This window comes from Triturus cristatus, chromosome 7, assembly GCF_964204655.1.
Source record: "Triturus cristatus chromosome 7, aTriCri1.1, whole genome shotgun sequence".
Classification (NCBI taxonomy): domain Eukaryota; kingdom Metazoa; phylum Chordata; class Amphibia; order Caudata; family Salamandridae; genus Triturus; species Triturus cristatus.
The window spans coordinates 161,875,338-161,895,628 of record NC_140590.1 but is presented as its reverse complement, the minus strand read 5'-3'; the positions used below and the strand labels follow the sequence as shown (position 1 = coordinate 161,895,628).

Genomic DNA, 20,291 nt, shown 5'->3' with positions numbered 1-20,291 from the left:
TGGAGTACTTTTCCAAGTCCTAGCCATCTTCTAATGTTGTGGTGTTGGACAGAAGTCCTCTGGGACAGCTGGCAAGATGTTTGCCACTTTGTCCCAAAACATGTGTGACTACCTCCCCAGGAAGCAACTGGTATTGATTGACCTGAGGGCAAGACTAGCAAAGTAGAACAGAACCTTAGCGAATGCCTCAATGCATGTGTCTGACTGGGTGGTCAGAGGTGGAGGCAAGCAGTGGGTACTTGCACCCCAGGCTCTCTGAAGAGGCATGAGGTCCAGCATGTCTGCCACTTTCCTCATCACAGTGGCGAAGGAGACGGATTTCTCAGTTGCCACAGCAGGATTGGAAGGGAAAAGACCAATATCTGTGGAGGCATCTAGACCACTGGCATCCTGTAAGTCCATGGTATAAGGAGGGGGATCTTCATCACCATCATACTTCTGGATCTAAATGGGCATAGGAGCATAGCGACTGCGACCTAGGAAGAGGTAGATGGTCTCCAAGTCCAACAAAACGATTGGCTCTGCTTTCGGTATCAGTGCTGGTGTTGAGGCTTTTTATTGTTAATATTTATATTGTTTCTTTTGCATATGAGGCTAGGACCGGTGGCATCTGTTGCGGCACCAGGCAGTGCATCAGGTTTGTAGTTGGTGGAGCCAAGCTAGTTGATGTAGTTGGCCTCAGTGTGGTTTAGTGACAGTATGCTTTGGGGATGGATCCGCCGACGGTAGCCCAACTGGAGGCCACCTCGGATCCTTAGGACCCGAAAGGACTCCAGAGGGATCCAGTGGGGTACCAAAGATCTTGGCCACGTACAACCTGACCTTATGGAGCAGTTGTAGCATCGCCAAAGGCCTGGGCCACATTTAGAGCAATGTCAGAATCAATTCTGAAATCATGAAACGACTCCGCAACCTGGAAGTACCTAGGGCATCGCATGAACTGGAGCAGTGGGGATGCCAAGACTGGAGAGACGATGCAGACCCATGATTGGACCACTTGTTTCTTGGATTTTGTGGACTTACTTGAACTCCGTGACTTTTAAGATGTCCTCAAAGATGATCAGTAGCAAGATTGGCCTCAGGAGAGCAAGTGAGGCTGTGTCCTTGACTGGCAACGTGTCTTCTTTGATTTCTTGCTAAGGCGGAGTTCGGCAACAGCCAGAATGCCTTAGCGGTCATGGGTGGTCTTGCCAGTCAACATTCTGCAGGAGTCACACAACACAGTTGTGTTTGGAGCCGTAGCACCAGTGACAGGCCTCGTGGGTATGTCACCAACATCCAACGATGACAGCTGTTCTCCTAGGTCAATATGTTCTTAAATAGGGATAAATTCTATCAAATTTTAAATGAAGGGTGACTGTATTCCGGGTGAATGTTTAATGCAAATTGTGTAGGTTAGGAACGCATTTTAGTCTTTTCCACATATCACTTAATGTGCATTGTGCAATGTATTCACTGATGGATGTTTACTTAATGTTTAAAAAAAAAAGTTTGTTATTCAGAGTTACCAGTATGTCCTACTTTTACACATAAGCAGCAAGTGACCCTATGATCAAGAAGTTCTAATATCTGCAAGGATATCACTATCCTAGTTGTTTTAAGCGTTGCCAGCACAGGCCACTCTCAGAAAGGCATTACAGAGAAGGACAAAGTACAAATAGCATGAAGCATGCACAAAGGAGCACAGGAACAGCTGCTACATGAGAACCAGGGGACCTGCCATTACGAAACACTTGCAAGACTATCTTCATTCTTTTGTCAAAATTCGCTTTATTTAAAATTATACGAACAAGGTCAAAACATCTCAACATCTTTTATTCTCGGATTCTTTAAATAGAAAAGTGCATAGGAAATAAACTGGCTTAGAAATGTTTGTACAAATATTTACAGCTGTCCTCTTCCGTTTAGTATTTTCAAACACAGTTATAGCTGAGAAATACGTCAAATTTAGAAAATAATATACAAAAAAAAGGATAAAATATGTGGTGATGATGTCCCCTTTTTTGGAGGCCATTTTCTTGATTCTGGGAACACACAAAGGCTTATTAGGTTCTAGAGCACCAGTCAAGGGGATGGAGAGAGTGTGGCCCTTTTGGTACGATGCACTGCAAAGTACAACATGGAGTTCAGGTAATGGAGACGAGAGGATACCTCTACCAAACACTTTCACCATCTACCTAAGTTGCTCATCAAAAGGGGAAAGAGGAAAGGCTTGAGGTGCCTTTCCTAAATCCAGCACCATCCTCCATTAAGAGGATGCAAACTCAGCCACCCCACCATACCCCCCAAAACACTAACATATGTCCTTTAACAAAATGGTGCTTCAGTGTTAGATTGTCTCAAAGCCCTAGGGTTGGGGTGCAAAGAGCAGAAGGAGCAGCTAAAAGGTGTAAATGGAAAGCAGCAATATCCATTGACTGGAGAAAAAATGCATGATCGCAGAATATTGAGAAGAAAAACTCACAAGTACACAACCTGTGTGTCATTGAGAAAGGGAGATTTAGAAGCAAGATACAGCTTAGACGTACTTGTTTCACAATGATACTGCAGTATATTTGTACGGTTCTCAGGAATTGCTTGGAAAAGGCTAGTAGGTGTGCAACTGTTCACTCCTGGAGTTAGGGGTTTTGGAGTGCATCCGGATGAGACACCTCAGACTTTTATTTCACTTATGAAAGAGATCACAATAAGGTAGGCTATGGGATAGCTGCCTCTCATGGCCAGCTTCCGCTCAGAAGCCTACATTGCCCAGTTCGCAGTACAGTTTTGATTAGCCTGTTTGGGCCCAATTAGGTCGATACCATAGCAATCTGTCCTCGGTCATCAACAAACGTGTTTCAGCATACACAAGACCAGTTCAGATTTAACCCAGCCTAGATAATCAGTGGTCCAATCTCTAAGAAAAAGAGCCAGAGATCTGAGGCAAACAAACTGAGCACCACTGAAAACAATTAAGCAGAATACAGGAGAGGTAGTAGACCTATTTAAGCACAGATGGGGTGCAACAGATTTTAAAGAGGACTCTCAGTGACAGACTTGCTGGAATGAGAACCTTAGTGCTACATATATGGAGGGCAAGGTAACCTTCATCACCAATGATTAGCAGGCCCAAAGACATTGGGATAGAAAGCCTTCCTGCAACAAATAAAAACACAAACCTTGGATCTGCATGAGCAACATCAAACAAAGTGAAAGAGGAACCATATCCTCAGAGCCACAGACTGTGATAAGAAAAGGTCAATGAGCGAGTATATTAAGGAACATGGAAACAGCTTGTGCTGGTGAGAAGATCCACCAAGAAGATATATCTCACAAACGAAGAAGAGCAAGAGATCATGCCTGCTTGCCAAAAATGGAAAATATTAAAAAGAGCAATAGTAAACCAAAGGTTCAGCACAATCAGAAGACATTGTGTGAATGAAGACAAGGGAATGAAAGGGAAAAGATAAAGCAGAGTGCACAACTAGGAAAGATGACTAGTTTCTTGCAAACAATTCCAGTTACCTGGGTTCTGAACCAGGGAAGACATTCTGAGACTTAGCTCTGAGTGCCAGTGTGTTGCTTGAAATGTAACTGTACAGGCATCCAAGCTACTGGAATCTCAAGTGCCTGCTACAGAAGTGCTGATTCACATATGTGAGGCAACGGAATATTCTTTTTGTCTGATGGCGATAGATTCATGCACCAAAAGTACTGAAACCTCTTCACAGAAGTGCGGAGTTAAATGAAAATAGATGGTGCTGGCAATCTCTTTCCAATGCGCTGTTTGTGATGGAAGTGGATTGCGCCTTCAAGGAGTTTGATGAATTGCAAATGCACAAGTCTGGCATGAGACCAACATTCTTACACCAGGCTCCAAAGTGCTGATGGAATCTCAGCTGAGTTGCTCTTTGCGACTATGCTGAAGTCGTGCCTTGGAGATGTGTGGTTGATACCAGACCTATCTCAGACACTCACAGCATGCCAAATCAATCCTCAAAGCATGGGCGACAATGAGAATCTAACCAAGTCTCCGAGGTGCTTCTTGCACTGGCGTTAATGTGGCCTCCAAAGTGCTGCTTGCGAGGGCGCTGGAGCTTTGCTTCCAGAATGCTGCCTAGGAAGACACTTCAGTGTAGTCTGAGGCTTGCAATGGTACTGGAGTTGCAGCTTAGGAGGAGATTCCTGCTCACCTCCCGCACAGATATCAGTTCAGAAAGCGTCTACATTTTTTGGCTCCACAGTTGCACGGCAGCTTGTTGCTGGGGTCCTCGATGGGGAACTTGTAGTCATAAGTCAGTTCTTCCCCACGATAGATCTTGCGCAGGGCAAAGATGACTATGTGCTTCTGTCCCTCCACATGGATGACTCGGGAGTAGCAGTTTGGTTCACAGGAGTGGTTGATGAACCGTGCTGCATTGCCATGCATGGTAGCATCCACTACATCAAAGTCATCAATACGGAACATGTAACAGCCAATTCCCTAGAGACAAATAAAAAACATTTAAAACAGGCACAGACTATAGATAATTTAAAATGCTGCTAACATGAATTTCTGAGGAAGGACGCAGAAGCGGGATACAAAAATGATGTGAAAAAACAATGTTTTTTAAATTATTTTTTTTAAAGTAAATGAGAGGGGTCTTTCCGCCGTTTCTTACTCACTGCTCAAAGTCCCCACTCTCGAAGACAGTTTATGCCAACCCAAGAAAAGGTCAATTATTTGACTGTCCTTGTGTGTGACATCAAACATGCTACCGACTGTGCTGTTAGTAGGAACAAAAACACGTGTTTGTGCACATAAACTCCACCTGCACACTTCTCCACATCCAACACCAGACCCCAGCGCACAACCTTTACCACCACACCTACCCATCCCCACACAGTTGGTGTCACTCCTACTAGAAGGCAAAATAGACCCATGAACATTACATGGAGTAATGTACCACAATCAGTTTTTAAAATTAAATTTGGTGGACTTTCAAGACATGTGACAAATGTTTTTTCTTGCAGTTGGCATGTTGTCTGTTTCATCCTCAGCACAAAGACCACGAGGCTTACGAGGCAATGGAGCTGCTGTTTCTCAACACACACACACACAAGGTTTTTGTAAAGATATTTTGGGACCAATGCTGCTCTAAACATACCTTGCCGTCGTAGAATTTCTCTCGCTTGTCTGTCAGCACAGAGCGAATCACAATGCCAGAATATTCTATCACCATCTCTCCTGCATCAATATTGCGTTTGCAGAAAAGGCCACGCCCATGGATTGCGGATCTGCAAGAACACAGCATGTTTGATAAGAATATGCAGAGAAGGAAGCAGCATAGACAGAAAATAAATTTCAACTGAGTGAATTTGGAACAAATATTCAGCACCTAGATGAAGCCCAAGGAAGACCTAGTTAAGTTATGACAAAGTGCTTATCTCATTTCAGATCTGTAACAAATTGAGTTATACAGTGTGCTGGATGCAAAGATTGCAGAAGTAATTGGTCCACAGTAATCCCCTCACTTGGAACCAAGTTCCCCATTGTAGCAAATGACTCTCAGGGTACCGAAGAATAGCAGCCCAAGGCCTAAACTAAGGGGAGGTGATCGCAAGTAATGGCCATTCGCTGCCCTGCAATAACACTCAAAAGTTTGTTAAGTCAGGGTTTTTTCTTTGAAAACGGAACACATATATTTGTGGAGAAGTGTGGCTCAATGATTAGAGTGGCAGACCCTGATGCAGAGGTCTAGCCCGGGACCAGGGTTCAATTCCCCGCCTTGGCGGGTCTTGGGCTCAAAAAATTCCACGGACCTGACAATTCTCGCCTCGGTGCCATTCCAATCATTGTGTCCCACTCTGCAACTCTGGGCAATAGCTTGCTTAATCTCCACAACGGCCCCCACAACGCTAAGGATGCCTGGCCTCCACCTTGGGGGTGCCCAGGAGTGGACGCCTCACAGGGAAAGCCAGGATGGGTTCCACAGCGGTATTCGTACAAGCGCCTTGAGACCCTTGCGGGTGAGTAGTGCGCTATACAAGTATCAATTTACATATATTTCACACACAAGCCCTTCAATACTAGGCATTAATTTACAAACATAAGGTAGATGGGAAATACCTTTGGTGGCATTCTAAAATCACATTTTGAGCCCTAATGGGTCAAGATCCTCACAATCCACACCTATCCCAGACAGATCACCACAATATAGGGGGTGTCAATTTAAATAAAGGAGGCCTTTCAGCTTTGTCAGGAGTCACCACATCAGTATATAAAGCAAGCCTACTGGCTGTGTCAAGGGATCACCACATTAAAATATAAGGCAAGCCTATTGGCTTTGTCAAGAGGGTCATCACACTATCAGACCAATAATCACATGTTAAGCATCACCATCCTAAGCAATGTTTACCAAAAATCACTGTTGGCAACATACTTTAAACCAAAGCATTAAAAAGCAATATAACATGTATCAGAGTTTTTATTTACACTTTTCAGGCCAAATAAGATATAGCCATAGAACCAACACATAGGGGTGCCTGTACTCCCAAGCTTTAAAGAAAAGCCCCAGCTATTCATGCTATATAAAGTATGCAAACCTCCCGTAAATTCAATGGCCCAGGAGACTTGGGGGTCATTTTCAAAATCACTTGTTAAGGGGGTCAACACTGGAGAGAGGAATATAGAAAACAAGTCTTTATGTGAAAGTATGGGGTGCTCCCAACCCCAAAGCAGTGACTAATATAACAGCGGTTTCTTCCAGTGGGCTCCAGCGTGGCTAGTGCAATCAAAGCAGGGGCACGGCTGGTGTCCGGTTCTTTTCTGTGTATTGTGGCAGATCCCTTTAAAGTGTAAACAGGAAATGGCAAGGTCAATCTCTTCCCGACCATTCTCTTAGGAGGACCCACTCCTCTCGACACCCACGCCCCTTGGTCAACTGTCTGGCCCCAACACACATTTCCTAGTGGAAAAGCCATCTCCGGCCCAGGCATCTGGCCCCTCACATAAAGGCTCCAGAAACCTTACAAAGGGAAAGGACACATTTTTACAAGAGGCATTTACAAACTAATTTAAAATTCAACTTTACCATTAAATAGAATTTTTAATTACAATTAAAATGAGTGGACAGAGTTTTACTCTAGCTGCTACCAATCCGAATTTAACATTTAATAAATGTAACAATGCAGCCCAATGATTCACTTTGGCAGCAGCCAGCCTTGCTGCAGTGAAAATTGCTTTTGGGGGATATTTCACTGCAAGGGCATGTTCAACATTAATTTCTACCTGTCCATCTTTTAAATATCATTCACCCTGCCTTTATGGGCGATGGGGCTACATATGGGTGCCCTAATATTTAAAAGAAAGGTTTAGCTCTGTCAAAAGGAGTTATTCTGACAGGTTAAATTTACAGTTTAAAACTGCCACAGGCAGGTTACACATGTTCAGCTACCAGGCTGCACACAACTGTAGTCTCTCAAACATAGTATCACACAGTCTGCACACATGTGCATGTGTTCACACATATAACCACCCCAGTGCTCCTTACTCTAGCTGCATTATAGCAAGCTTATCTTTAAAGGTGTATAAAGTACAAAAAACGATGGATGGAACGCTTGAATGAATGTCACCCTCTGGTAATTTTCTGGGGCATCGCAATCCATTTTTATTTTGAACACCATGTCACCTCATGTTGGACCCAGCTATATGCAATTCAGTCTTGACCCTCCACCAATAAAAACAATCCATCCTGAACTGCCAAGCCGGGTCCTCCCTGAACTGGAACACAAGCAATCCAGGACCGGTTTCTCCCTGGTTACGGGCTCATCAGCCAGTTACAGCTTGGTTCCATTGACAGTGTGCACAGGGCCCACGTCTGGGCATTCCCGTCCAACTAATGGCAACGCAAAGTGCACCAAACCAAAAACTGGCTTGACAGTTCTGTCTGGACTGTTCCTATTGGAGCATGGTAAAGATTGATTTGCATATAGCTGGGTCCAAACTGAGGTGGTATGGTGTACAAAATAACTATGGATTGGAATGCAGCCTGGAGGTGATTACCACTGGCTGAGGTTAATTCAAGCATTCCATCTGCTAAACATAGCATCTTTTGGCATGTTTCCCCAGGCTTTTTGATTTAGGACCTCCCTGTTTTGACTCTGTTTTTGCTGCTTTTATGTCTCTGTGCACTTTCTCACTGCTGTTCAGTGTTAAAGTGCAAGTGCTCCTGTTATAAATTGTGTTATGGATTGGTTTTCCATGAATGGCATATTTCGTTTACTAGTAAGTCCCTCGTAAAGTGCACTAGAGTGCCAGGGGCCTGTAAATCAAATGCTGAGGGGAGCTGCAATAAGCACCACACCTACACGCTGGTGTTAGTTTTCTGTAATACAATAAGGTGGGACTTTGATTTGCTTAAAGTAAACCTCAACGATGTTAGGAGTTTGAACAATTTCAGAACCCATCTATCGGACTTGATGGATCTCCAACCTAGGAGGAAGTGCTAGAACCAGTCACCTCTCCCTTTCGGGCCCCCGCCCCCAAACCCCATTCCACTCACCCACCCCAGTGGTTGGGTGTGCACCATGGAGAGCAAACTAAAGTGTTTTTTGGCAACTGTAGTAGGGGGAAGAAGATTTGGAGGACTGGTGTCCCTGTTGCCTGAATGTTGTCTGGCAGGTCGGCATCTGTGTCCTCATAATGACTGGGTTGTCTACTGCATCACTGACTGGGAAGGCTGACTTTGCCAATGGGTCCTTGAGGATCACCCTGCTCTGGCACAAGATCAGAGTCGGAACCAAAAGGAAAATGGACCCTCTGCTCCACATGATGTGGTAAAGGCACTGGGTTAGAGTCAGGATGGATAACAACTGCCTGGCTTTTAAAATTTCTCAGTCTGAAATCGGTCGAGATCGAGCAGATGTCAGTCCGACATGTGGTCAGCACCAGACAACCAATCAGTAACTGTGGCGCCATTATCAGGGTAGCAGGAACCAGCATGGACCTTGGGGCCTGAGTGGAAGTCTGTCCTAGAATAGGTAGGAGCCCAATAACGGGTCACAAGGACTTGAGATCCTTCAAATTTTGTAGGGCAAAAAGCGCATCGCTGATTGCCCAGGAAACAATGGGCACATTGGTACCAACTGAGAAATCTGTTCAATGGCTGGATACCTCAAGGGATTGAGACTTCTTGACATCTGTGCCTTTCTCTTTGGAATGAGCGGGGCGGGATGGTGTTGAGTTGTGCCTTGCTTTCTTATGCTTACGCCTGGATTTCAAACTGCCTTTGGATTTTGAGCAGGAAGTGGAGCAGTTGTGAGGGTGGCATTTGTGGGGAGACTGCAATTTTTTGTTTGGCAACATTCATCTTGGCTCTCTGGTTTTTAAAACCTTCAGGTGCATTAGGGAACATTTATCACACAACTGAGTCGTGTCCGGGGCTCGGCACACCTTGTGTGGGTCTGTGATCGATGTTACTTCCTACAGTTGTAACTTTAATCATGTAGTTTATGGTGAGGCCAATGACCGCTAGCAGATGGTTCAAGAATTTAAGGAGTCCAAGGAAGATCAACAAGATCAAGGTCGGATCAGCGCTGGAATGTGCAGACAAACTGCCGTCAGTATGCAAGGATGATGCTTAGATGCGGCTCTACTGAATCACTTCTAGGGCAACATGAAGCCGTGCAATGCCATCTATTGACATGCAGGAGCACTCCACATCCAGTCTAGCACCTGGATATTCCAAAGTGAGGAATCTGCTGTTTAAAGTATCAATCAGAAATATTAAATTATCTTTCAGAGGAAATATTTGGGAGTGGTGAATTCTGATGTGAAGAGAAGTAGACTTTACAATGTGTCACTCATCCTTCTGGCCATTAAAAAGCCTGCGAACAATTCCATCATCCTAGACCTGTAATAAATAACAGATATGTGCAAACTGAGGATCCATCACTTTGGCGAAGATTCACCTGTACAGAAGAATTACCTGGAGAACGGAGAGGCATAACCCTTAAACAGTCGCCAAATTAACACTACCATAACTCACCTGTACACACCCACTGCTTCCTTGGATGTTCTTTTCAAGTGCCGGAAACGCATGGCCATAGGAAGCTCCAGGCTGGTGGCACGTCTAGAAACACAACAAAACCAGATAAGAGACCAAAACAAATACTGTGAATACAGAATCAACAATGCACCAAAGACCCCGTATATTGAATCCTAACAAGAGTCTGCACTGCTTGATCCTGCAAAGGATGTCATCTTTACGGGAGGTTTCTCTTCAGTGGAAGATAATTAAAGGCTACTTGTAACTATATATTCAGATGCAATCAGGAAAGAACTAATGAGATCAGAAAGGAGAGTATTAGGAGACATGCTGTTGATAAAACAGGCTAACGTTGACAGACAGAGAAAGACACACTCACGAGCCATCCTATGTATAGAGAGAACTAAATACGGAAGACTAACGACTAAGAAAGCTTCACAGAACCCAAGTGAAAGAAAGGAAAATGCAAAACCGGATATAGAGAGGAGGTGGTTATATTGGCTATGTTAATCCAAAATCGTGAACAACTAAGTGACTAACAACCAGTGTCCTAATTAGATGGATCTAAACCCTGGCAGAACATGTTAAAGAAAACAAAATGGTAAAGAGCCAAACTGTATGTACCATAAACTGGTAACTTGAAGTAAAATTTCCAACTGAACAAGACGCAAGAGTAAGGCGCCCACTCTAGCTGGAGTGTGCAGCTACATTCCCAGCTCTGTGAGAACTTCAGTGATCCTTACCTGGTTGACTTTAGCTGCACTTCATCCTCCTCTTCATCAACAGTGCAGCTCTCTGGGAGCATCCGGTGCTGCGACGCCAAGAAGTTAAACATATCAAAAGTACATTTCCTAAAAAATCAAACAGTGTTGTCAGAGTGGCCCCACAGAGTAACAGTCAATATCCTAATTGTCAATCATTTAAAACACAGCTTGGAGATCGACTGGCTGCAACAAAGAGCTGCCTCTTGACCTCTAGATCGCACTGATCTCTCTCATACACAAAGTCCAGAGACAACAAGCTGAAAAGCGCAGTCTTTCATTCTTTTAAAGCATTCGAGCCAGTGCAGACATGTCTTTGGGTGGGGTGGGGTGGTCAAACCCCTCCACCCCCCAAGGTTAATGCATGGTATGACAGCTCAAATGTGTAACCTGAAACATCAGAGTTTCTTTTTTTCTGCATCCCATGACACACTACTATGCAGCAATCAATTTAGTACTACAGAGCTAGTGATTTAGGTAATTTTTCTTTTTATCTGGCCAAGCGAAAATCTTAAGATCAGTGCTCTTCGTGACTTCTGTGATGAGGAGGGTTCTAGTGGAACTTAGATGTTGGTACTACACTATTAGCTAGCGTAGGGGATGCACTGGCTCCTAATAACATGTGAAAAGAAACAGGATTCCAAAAGGGCTACGATGTCAGTATGTCAAAGAATCGTGAAGATGGTAGTCATTGTTTCCCGGATGTTCTAGGTTATTCCCCAGCAGGATGCTGCTGTTGCGTGTAAGACCCAGTTAATGGACCATATGACCTTTTAACTGAAAAGGCTGGTTGTGCATGTAGGACCTGTAATTATTTCTAAAAAGTCTGTGCAGGACAGTGCCTCTTTTTTTACATGGTTGTCCCCCACTTTTTGCCTGATGTTGAAGCTCCGTAACTAAGTGTTCCCTGTTTTCCAGCTAACCAGGTACCCAAGGCCTATGTTCTCTCCCTAAAACTGTACATTTGTACCCCCAATTGGCTTCTCTTGCCACGTGAGTCTCTTGTAACAGGTACCATATGTACTAAGGGCACTCTGACCAGGAAGGCCTCCAAGGGCTGCAGGACACACTGTCACCTTTAGAGGTCCTGTACCTTAAGAAACGCACACCGACATACACACAGTTTTAGTGCATAGAAAAGTGAAGAGTCAACATGGCACACATCCTTGTGTGCCATGCCCACAACCCACTGCCTATGCTATAGGTAAGAACCCCTCTAGCTGGTTGCACTATACCACTGGTGAGGGTACAGCTGCATGACCACTGCACCCCTACAGCGTCGAAGTACTTCTTAGATATTGTAAGTGTAGTAAAAGCCATAAAGAGTATATGGTCTGGGAGTTTGTCATTACGAACTCCACCGCACCATAATGGCTTTACTGAATCCTCTGACGTTTGGTAGCAAACTTCCCAGCTCATTAAACCAACGCTGATGCCAGTATGGGATTTAATGCCAAATGCACTCAGAGGGCATCTTACAGATGCCCCTTGAAAAACGACCTATTCTAGTGGCTGCTCGCCAGCTGCCAGATATGTTTCTGGACACATGGGTTGAGAGCCTCCGGCTCTCGGGGTCCTAAAACAAAGCACATCCTTGAAAGAGGTGCCAAGCCTCCTCCCCCAGGATGGGCAGGGTTCACAAAGGGATAGCTTCAAAGGCTTGCCGCCTTTATGAGCCGACCCAGCCATTTGCTGCTCCCAGCAACTGGCCCCCAGCGGTTCTAATCCCCACTTTGGGCGGTAGAATCAGCAGGAAAAACAAGTAGGAGTATAGGTGTACCAACTTTGCCAACCCTACCCCTCAGGTGGGGGAGGCAGGGTGAAGCATAACTCTTAGTACCGCCATCTTGAAGATGGGGGACCCAGCCTACCAGAGAGTCTTGTACCCCCCCTCCCACTGGAGGGTGGCATAATAGGGGGTGTACCCATCCCAAGGAAGGGACCCATTGGTGTCTACATGTACCTACCTGAAATGCCCTTTAGTTTAGTATTTAGGGGCGACCCCAAACATAGCCTCCTCAGACCAGCAGGAAAAAGGACCAAAGAGCCGTGCTGACGGAAGAAGGGGAGTACATCAACTGCCTTAACCCCAGCCATACCGGCCTGTCCTGACCTCGACCTGCTCCAGCGGAATCCCAGTGCGTCCGGCAGCTAGCAACCCACCAGAACCCAAAGGACCTGCTCTGCCTTCCCTACAAAGACTGTCTCCTGTGAGCACCGGACCTGCTCAAGAGCCAGACTCTGGCCAAATCCGCAAGTCTGCACCAGACGCCCATGGCCAAGTTCGAGGGGCCCTGGCGAATTGGACCTGGGATCTGGTGATCCCCGACTTACCTCAAGTCTCCCGTCGACACCTGCAGCCTCTATCTGGAGGCCCCACCCCACCCCCGACCGGAGATGGTTAGGAAATCCGGGGTGCCTAAAGACACCCCTGCACCCGATGCCCCCCTGCCCTGGGTGGCCAAGCCGACTGTGTCCAGGTCTCCCCCGACATCCCAACTTACCTCTCCAGCTGGTAGTCGCCTCCAGAAAGTCTTTGTGCCTGAGCCTGCAGTCGTTGTTCCGACCGGAGATCTCCTATGGAAACAAGAGGGCACCAGACGCCAAACCAGCACCCTGCTGCTGCTGAGGGTGCTCTCCGAGTGCATCCTTGACCCTGGGGGAACCCTTGTTCTAACCCCAGAAACTCAACCCTCACGACCGTTTACTAAACTGAAAACCGATAACCATATTTTCCTCAATAGGATTGCATTGACTGTTTTCCTATGAAAAAGTGTTGAGTTGTGTTTGTATGGGAACCTAAGTAACAGTGTTTTATTGCAAAAGTAATTTAAAGAATAATCACAAAGTAATCCAAAAGTAATCACAACTGTTTTTAAGCCTTGTACCAACCTGTAACAAAGTCAAATTCATTCAGTTGCATATTGTTATCAACCTGTCTGTGAAAGTACAATTTTACTTACCTGTACCAAGTCCTACTTGGTTCTAAAAATAAAATACAACAATAGAAGTATTTTTATACAAACAATTGGTCTGAGTTCAGTCTTTGAGCGTGTGCTATCATTTCTTGCCTGAGTGTGTACAATAAATGCTTAATACTACTCTTTGATAAAAACTTACTGCTCGCCCACACTACCACAACTTGACAGTAAGGCATTATCTACTTTTACCTCAGCCTTTAGGGATCCACTGGACTCTGTGCACACTATACCTTAATTTGGTATAGTATATACAGATAAGGGTTCACATTTAGAGCCGATGAACTTTCTGATGAAATGTTTTTCTAAAAGTAATCACATTGGCGAGGGTTAGGTTAGGTGTGATTCAGGTGTTGGTGAACAAACCATTTACAGTGTGTCATTAAGATATCACCCATCCTCCTTGACCTTTGAGGTCTATATCAATTAGACTATGAACTTACTGACTTTGTCCCTATATCCCAAGACTCCAGCAGAGCAAGCTCTCCGCATGTTGGACATGAGGAAAGCACCGAAGTTCCCCTTGATGAATAAAGACATCAGGAGACCCAGAAAACTGTTGGTCTCTGGAGCTCAAGACATTGTTGGTAGCCATCACTTTCCAGCCCTGAAGGATCCCGCTTACCAGCAGGTGATGCTGTGAACACCCACTGCAGTCTGTACAAAGCTATGTAAGGCAGAAGCGCCCAATTGCCACTATTTATTCTAGCCCACCATTACAATCTACAGAGCAGAGGCACAGTTCCACAATTGCAGTCCTCAGGCTCAGCAGTTTTTACACTGGGACACATCACCAATAGGCCTCAGCAGCATTAAATGACTCATCTGGGCTCAATAGACATTCAAAACGTTTGAGAATGGCCCCTGACCTCTAAGCCAAGGCTATGAGATGACTGATCATGGTGACAACATAATTCTAGTCAGAGGTACAGGTCCATTTGCCGGTAGCGCAGAAGAGAGCCTGTCTATGGCTCTTCTCTTTAAAAGAGCAGTCTGTCCACCTGACTAGAGCCGGTCGGTTTCATTTCTGAGATGTAATTTAATGATGTCTGTGTGTGCCTGTTTGTGCCTCTTACAAATAGACTGGTGAAGGTTGATGTCCACTGGATCCCACTGGGGTGTGCTACACGTTTTCACATTTGTGCTTTGCTGTTGATGTCAATATTGGACATTGCAGCCTGCACATACTTACACACACACACACACACACACACACACAAACACATGGCTGTTCTGAAAGCAGATCACTTGGTGTATGTCTGAGGTCTCCAGCCCATTCCATTTGCCTCGATCTTAGGTTTACACTGCTTCAAGAAAACGTACTGCTCCCTCATTACCGATGGTGTGCCCCTCTCTCCCAAGAGGAGAGGGTACAAACAGAGGCAAAGATGCATGAAAACGAATAGTTTCTTACCTGTCGGTGTAGTTTTGCAGCTTGAAGATCTTTCTGGATTCACTATGCTGTGCATTATTCCGCGGTCTGGTGGTTGGGTCCGGATTCGTATTCTTTCTTTTGTTTTTTTTTGTAGCCCAGGTGGGCGTCGACGTCCCACCATTTGGTGCACCTCTCATGACGTCGTCGTGCTTCCTGCGGAAGTCCCACCTTTGGGGCGCCATCTTCGGGTTCTTTTTTTTTCCCCTTCTTTTTTTTTTTTTAAACCCTAGGCGTTCTCTTAATTTTCCTTTTCCAATTTCCTTTAGTATTTCAATTATTCTGTTCTTCCACCTCTTTCTCCATCCTCATCTTCCTGGCGGAGGTGGGTGGGTTCGCTAGTGAATCCAGAAAGATCTTCAAGCTGCAAAACTACACCGACAGGTAAGAAACTATTCGTTTTGCAGCGTGAATCTTTCTGGATTCACTATGCTGTGCATAGACTTTGTAGCGGCTTGTTATCTTTGTGGCGGCTGGGTGGTAGATGAGTGTTGGCTGTTGAATATGTGTTGAAGCACCTTCTGTCCTACTTGTGCTTTCCTTGTTCATATGTATGTCCACGCAATAGTGCTTAGTGAACGTGTGCATTGAAGCTCATGTTGCCGCCAGGCATATGTCTTGAATGGGCGTATTTGCCAGAAAGGCAATAGTTGCTCCCTTCTTCCTTGTGGAGTGGGCTTGTGGCCCATCCGATAGCTCCTGCCCTGCCTGTTTGTGGCAGAAGTGTATTGTCAGTGCGATCCATCGTGCAATGGTGGCTTTTGTCACGGGTCTACCCAGGAAACTAGTTGCAAAGGAGACAAAGAGCTGCTTGGTCTTCCTGTGCTCTTTGGTCTTCTCTAAATAGTGCATCACTGCCCTTCTAGCGTCTAGAGTGTGCAGTGCCCTTTCTGCGCTTGTTGTGGGGTTTTGAAAGAAACTCGGTATCTGAATAGTCTGGTTCATATGGAATGTCGACACCACCTTGGGCATGAAGTGTGGGTCCGTTCTTAGAACCACCCTATCCTTGTGTATCTGGATGTAGGGCTCTTGCAGTGTCAGTGCTTGCAGCTCGCTCACTCTGCGCAGCGAGGTTATCGCTACCAGGAAGGCTGTTTTCATTGTCAGCATTTGCAGCGTGGCCTTGTGGATGGGCTCAAACGGTGCCTTCATAAGCTCGGTTAGGACCACGTTGAGGTACCATGCCGGCGGCGGCATCCTCTTTGGTGGCGCAATTGTTTTCGCCCCCTCCAGGAACCTCTTTACTACCTGTGACGTAAAGAGACTTCCTCCTCTCTCCCCTCGTGTGTAAGCTACGATTGCCGCTAGGTGTACCCTTAGGGAGGATGAGCATAGATTACTTTTTAGTAGGTGTGTTAGGTATCTAAGCACCGTTGACTCTGTTGTCATTTTATTCAGTAGTTTATTTCTGCTGCACCATTTTGTGAACCTTTTCCATTTCTCCCCATAGCATTTTCGTGTTGTAGGTCTCCTTGCCTCCCGCAGCACTCGCATAGTGTTTGGAGGTAGGTTCAGGTGCGCAAACTCTAAGTCTTCAGGAGCCATGCCGCCAGGCTGAGGCTCTCTGGCTCTGGATGCAGGACCTCTCCGTTCTGCATGGAGAGCAGGTCCTTTCTTCTTGTGAATTTGTGAGGAGTGCCTGGTGCCATTTCCACTATTTGAGAGAACCATGTCTGCCTTGCCCACTGTGGTGCCACTAGGATCAGTGTCATGCTGCTGGTCCTGCACTTGTCGAGCACCCTGTGTAACAGCGGTATCGGTGGAAAAGCGTAGGCAAATGCCTTTGACCAACTTATCCATAGGGCATTCCCTTGCGATTGCTGTTCTGGTTGTCTGGATGCGAAGTTTTGGCATTTTGCATTCAGGCGTGTTGCAAACAGGTCTATTGTCAGTGTTCCCCACCTTTGGAATAGCCTCTGCGTTTCCTGTCCAATGAGCTCCCACTCGTGGGATGCCGATGTCTGTCTGCTGAGCCAGTCTGCCTCCACATTGTCCTTCCCTGGTAGGTGTATGGCCAGCAGGTCTATCTTGAGTGGGATGGCCCATCTCCAAATTTCCTGTGCCAGAGTGGAAAGGGGGAACGATTGTGTCCCTCCCTGCTTGTTGATATAGAACATGGTAGTAGTATTGACCGTCTGTATCAACACTTTCTGGTTGTATAGCTGCTTCTGGAAGGCCTTCAGGGCTAGCAGGACAGTCTTCAATTCCAGGTAATTGACGTGTCTGACCGCATCTGCCGGAGTCCACAGACCCCTCACCCTGAGTTTGTTCATGTGTGCTCCCCATCCTATTTGTGATGCGTCCGTGGTGATGGTCACAGTTGGGTTTGGTGGAATCAAGGTCTTTCCTGTAGTTAAGTTCTCCCTGTTCCACCATGCTATCTCCTCCTGCACTGCGTGCGTAACAACCACTAGATCCTCCCAACTCCCGCTTGCTTGTGACCATTGCTGTTGCATCCATTCTTGGAATGGTCTCATGTGAAGCCGTACATTGGGGACTAGGTGGATGCATGATGCCATCATCCCCATGATCTTGCTCACTGTTCTCACTGTCAGATCTCGCCCCTTCTGGTAGAGACGAGTCTCGTTCAGCAGGGCTATTGTTCTTCTGTCGCTGGGCATGACCGTTCCGTCTATGGTGTTGATCTTCGCCCCCAGGAAGATCTTCACCTGTTCTGGTTCCATCGATGACTTCCCCCAGTGTATCGAGAACCTCAGGTTTGTTAGTGTTCTTGTCACCCGTTCTGCGTGCTCCTCGCACTTGTTGCGAGTGCTTGCTTTGATTAGCCAGTCGTCTAGGTAAGGATACACATGAATCCCTTCCCTTCGTAGGTACGCTGCTACTGCTGCAAGGCATTTTGTGAAAACCCTTGGGGCGGACTTTAGACCGAATGCCAGGGTTGTAAACTGATAATGATCCTGGTTGATGTTGAACCGTAACAGGTTTTTGTGTCGTCTGTTCATTGGGATGTGCAGGTAGGCGTCTTTGAGATCCACGGTGGACATGAAGTCTCCGCCTCGCATTTGGGGTAGCACTTCTTGTAGTGATGTCATCTTGAATTTTTGCGTCTTTATGAATTTGTTTAGGAATCTTAGGTCCAGGATGGGTCTTAGTGATTCGTCCACCTTTGGTACCAGGAAGTAGTTTGAGTACACTCCCTTGTTCCTTTCTCTGCATGGCACTGGTTCTATGGCCCTCTTTTTCAGCAGTTGAAGTGTCTCCTCCCTGAGTTGAGCGAGCTCTTGACCCGAGCGCGGTCTACTCTTTGGTTTCTTGTTTGGAGGCCTTTTCTCTAACTTTATGCAGTATCCGTGCTGTATGACGTTGAGAACCCATTTGTCTGAGGTTATTTGTTGCCATTGTTGCAGGTAGAGGCCCAGTCTTCTGCCTACCGGTGTTGCATGTTTCTCCTCCTTTGGCCACGCTCGTTTCCCCTCCCGCGAAAGGACTGGCCTCGAGGCTGGTACTGCCAGTTCTGCTTCTGCTGTCCCTGCTGGCTGTGACTGTCACCCTGCTGCCCTTGCTGGAATGTCTGGTGCGACGTACTCTGCTGGATTCCTCCCCTTCCGTAAGGTCTCCGATTTGGGGTGCCTCTTCGCATCCCTCTGAATTGCAGGGCCCCCATGGATCTTGCTGTCTCATTTTCCTTTTTCAGTTGGGTGAGCTTCTCGTCCACAGTTTCCCCGAACAGCGTTTCACCGTTGAAAGGGGTGTTCAGTATGTTATTCTGGACTTCCTGCTTGAATCCAGAAATTCTGAGCCAAGCCTGTCTCCTTTCAGTGATCCCTATGGCCATCAGTCTGCTCGAAGTTTCCGCCCCGTCCAATGCAGTCTTGATGCATGAGTTGGCGATAATCTTCCCTTCCTCCACTAGATGGGAAGCCCTTTGATGGTACTCTTCTGGGAGATGCTTGACTAGTTCCCCCATCTCATCCCAATGCTGGTACTGGTGTCTGTTCAGTAGCGCGTTTGAGTTTGCCATGCGCCAGGGCATTGCGGCGTTTCTTTCTACCTTCCTTCCAGTGAGGTCCATCCTTCTGCTCTCCTGATCAGGAGGTGGGCCCGAGGTCGCCGGCACATTGGCTCTTTTCCTGGCAGTGGAAGCAATGATGGAGTCGGCAGTGACCAATCCCTTGATGTAAGGAGGATCCTGCGAGGAGTGCTTGTACTTCTTTTCCGTTCTGGGTGTGATGGACCGGCATGTTCCCGGGTCCTTAAACGCCTCCTTCCCTTGGTTCATCACGCTTTGGAGCATGGGGAGGAACTGGCTCCTCGTCTGGATGGGGAGCAGAGTTTCGAGTAGAAAGTCTGCTTTCGCTTCTCCTCATCCAATTTCACACCAAAGGCTGCTGCAGCACTCGTGACGACCATGTTGTAAGCCCCGATGTCGTCTGGCGGCGAAGGCCTCGAAAGGATACGAGTCCACGGGCTCTTCGGGATTTTCGGCGTCGATGTCCTGCCATTCCAGCTCCTGAGTCGTCGACGGCGCCGAGCCGTAGAACGACTGCTGATCCTCTTCATCATCTTCTCCCTCATAGTAGGGGTCTTCTTCCTCCACTTCAGGACCTCTCGACTGCTCTTCGGTGTCGAAATCTCCCTGTTCCTCGATCTCAACGACATTCGTCGACGGGACCGTTGGGATTTTGAATTGTTTCATTCTTTCGTCGAACTCCTTCCTCTGAAGGAGGCTCTCCATCTCCGCCTCGAGCCTTCTCTTTTTCTTTTCCATGCTTGAGATGTGCTCGGCGTCGACCGCAGGTCTCTTCGACGGAGCTTGCGTCGTCGCGGCCTTGTCTTTCGTCGCCGAACGTCCCACCTCGTAGGTCTGTTTCGACGAACTCTGTCTCTCGGCGGTCTTCGGCACCTGGGAGTCCTTCTCGAAGGATCCGCTCGCCCTTTTGTCCTTTGAACCACTGGTGGACGTCAACATTTTCGGCGCCGGTGTTTCCTTCGAGGACTTTGACTCATTTTTTTCGAGAGTCACCTTCCGATTTTCGGGGCCCTTTTGGTGGTTTTGTACTCGACGTGTCTCTTACCTCGTCAGGCGTTTTCTTATCGGTCTCTGCGACCGTGAAGACATCAGGTCCCTCGGCGATGTTGTCTTCATCGTCGG

General features: G+C 46.7%; 1 protein-coding gene across 2 annotated transcripts in view; it reads right to left on the bottom strand.

Moving 5' to 3' along the window:
• Positions 1-1,750: 1,750 nt before the first annotated feature.
• The window catches only part of KMT2B (lysine methyltransferase 2B), a 694,916-nt gene continuing 676,375 nt past the window's right edge, over positions 1,751-20,291 (bottom strand). For both annotated transcript variants that reach the window (XM_085615911.1, XM_085615910.1), the window contains exons 33-36: positions 10,751-10,858; positions 10,008-10,091; positions 5,127-5,256; positions 1,751-4,462 (exon numbers count right to left, since the gene is read on the bottom strand). In XM_085615911.1, the coding sequence (XP_085472037.1) occupies positions 4,187-4,462; positions 5,127-5,256; positions 10,008-10,091; positions 10,751-10,858 (598 nt within the window). In that variant the 3' untranslated portion in view covers positions 1,751-4,186. The remainder of the gene's footprint in view (positions 4,463-5,126; positions 5,257-10,007; positions 10,092-10,750; positions 10,859-20,291) is intronic.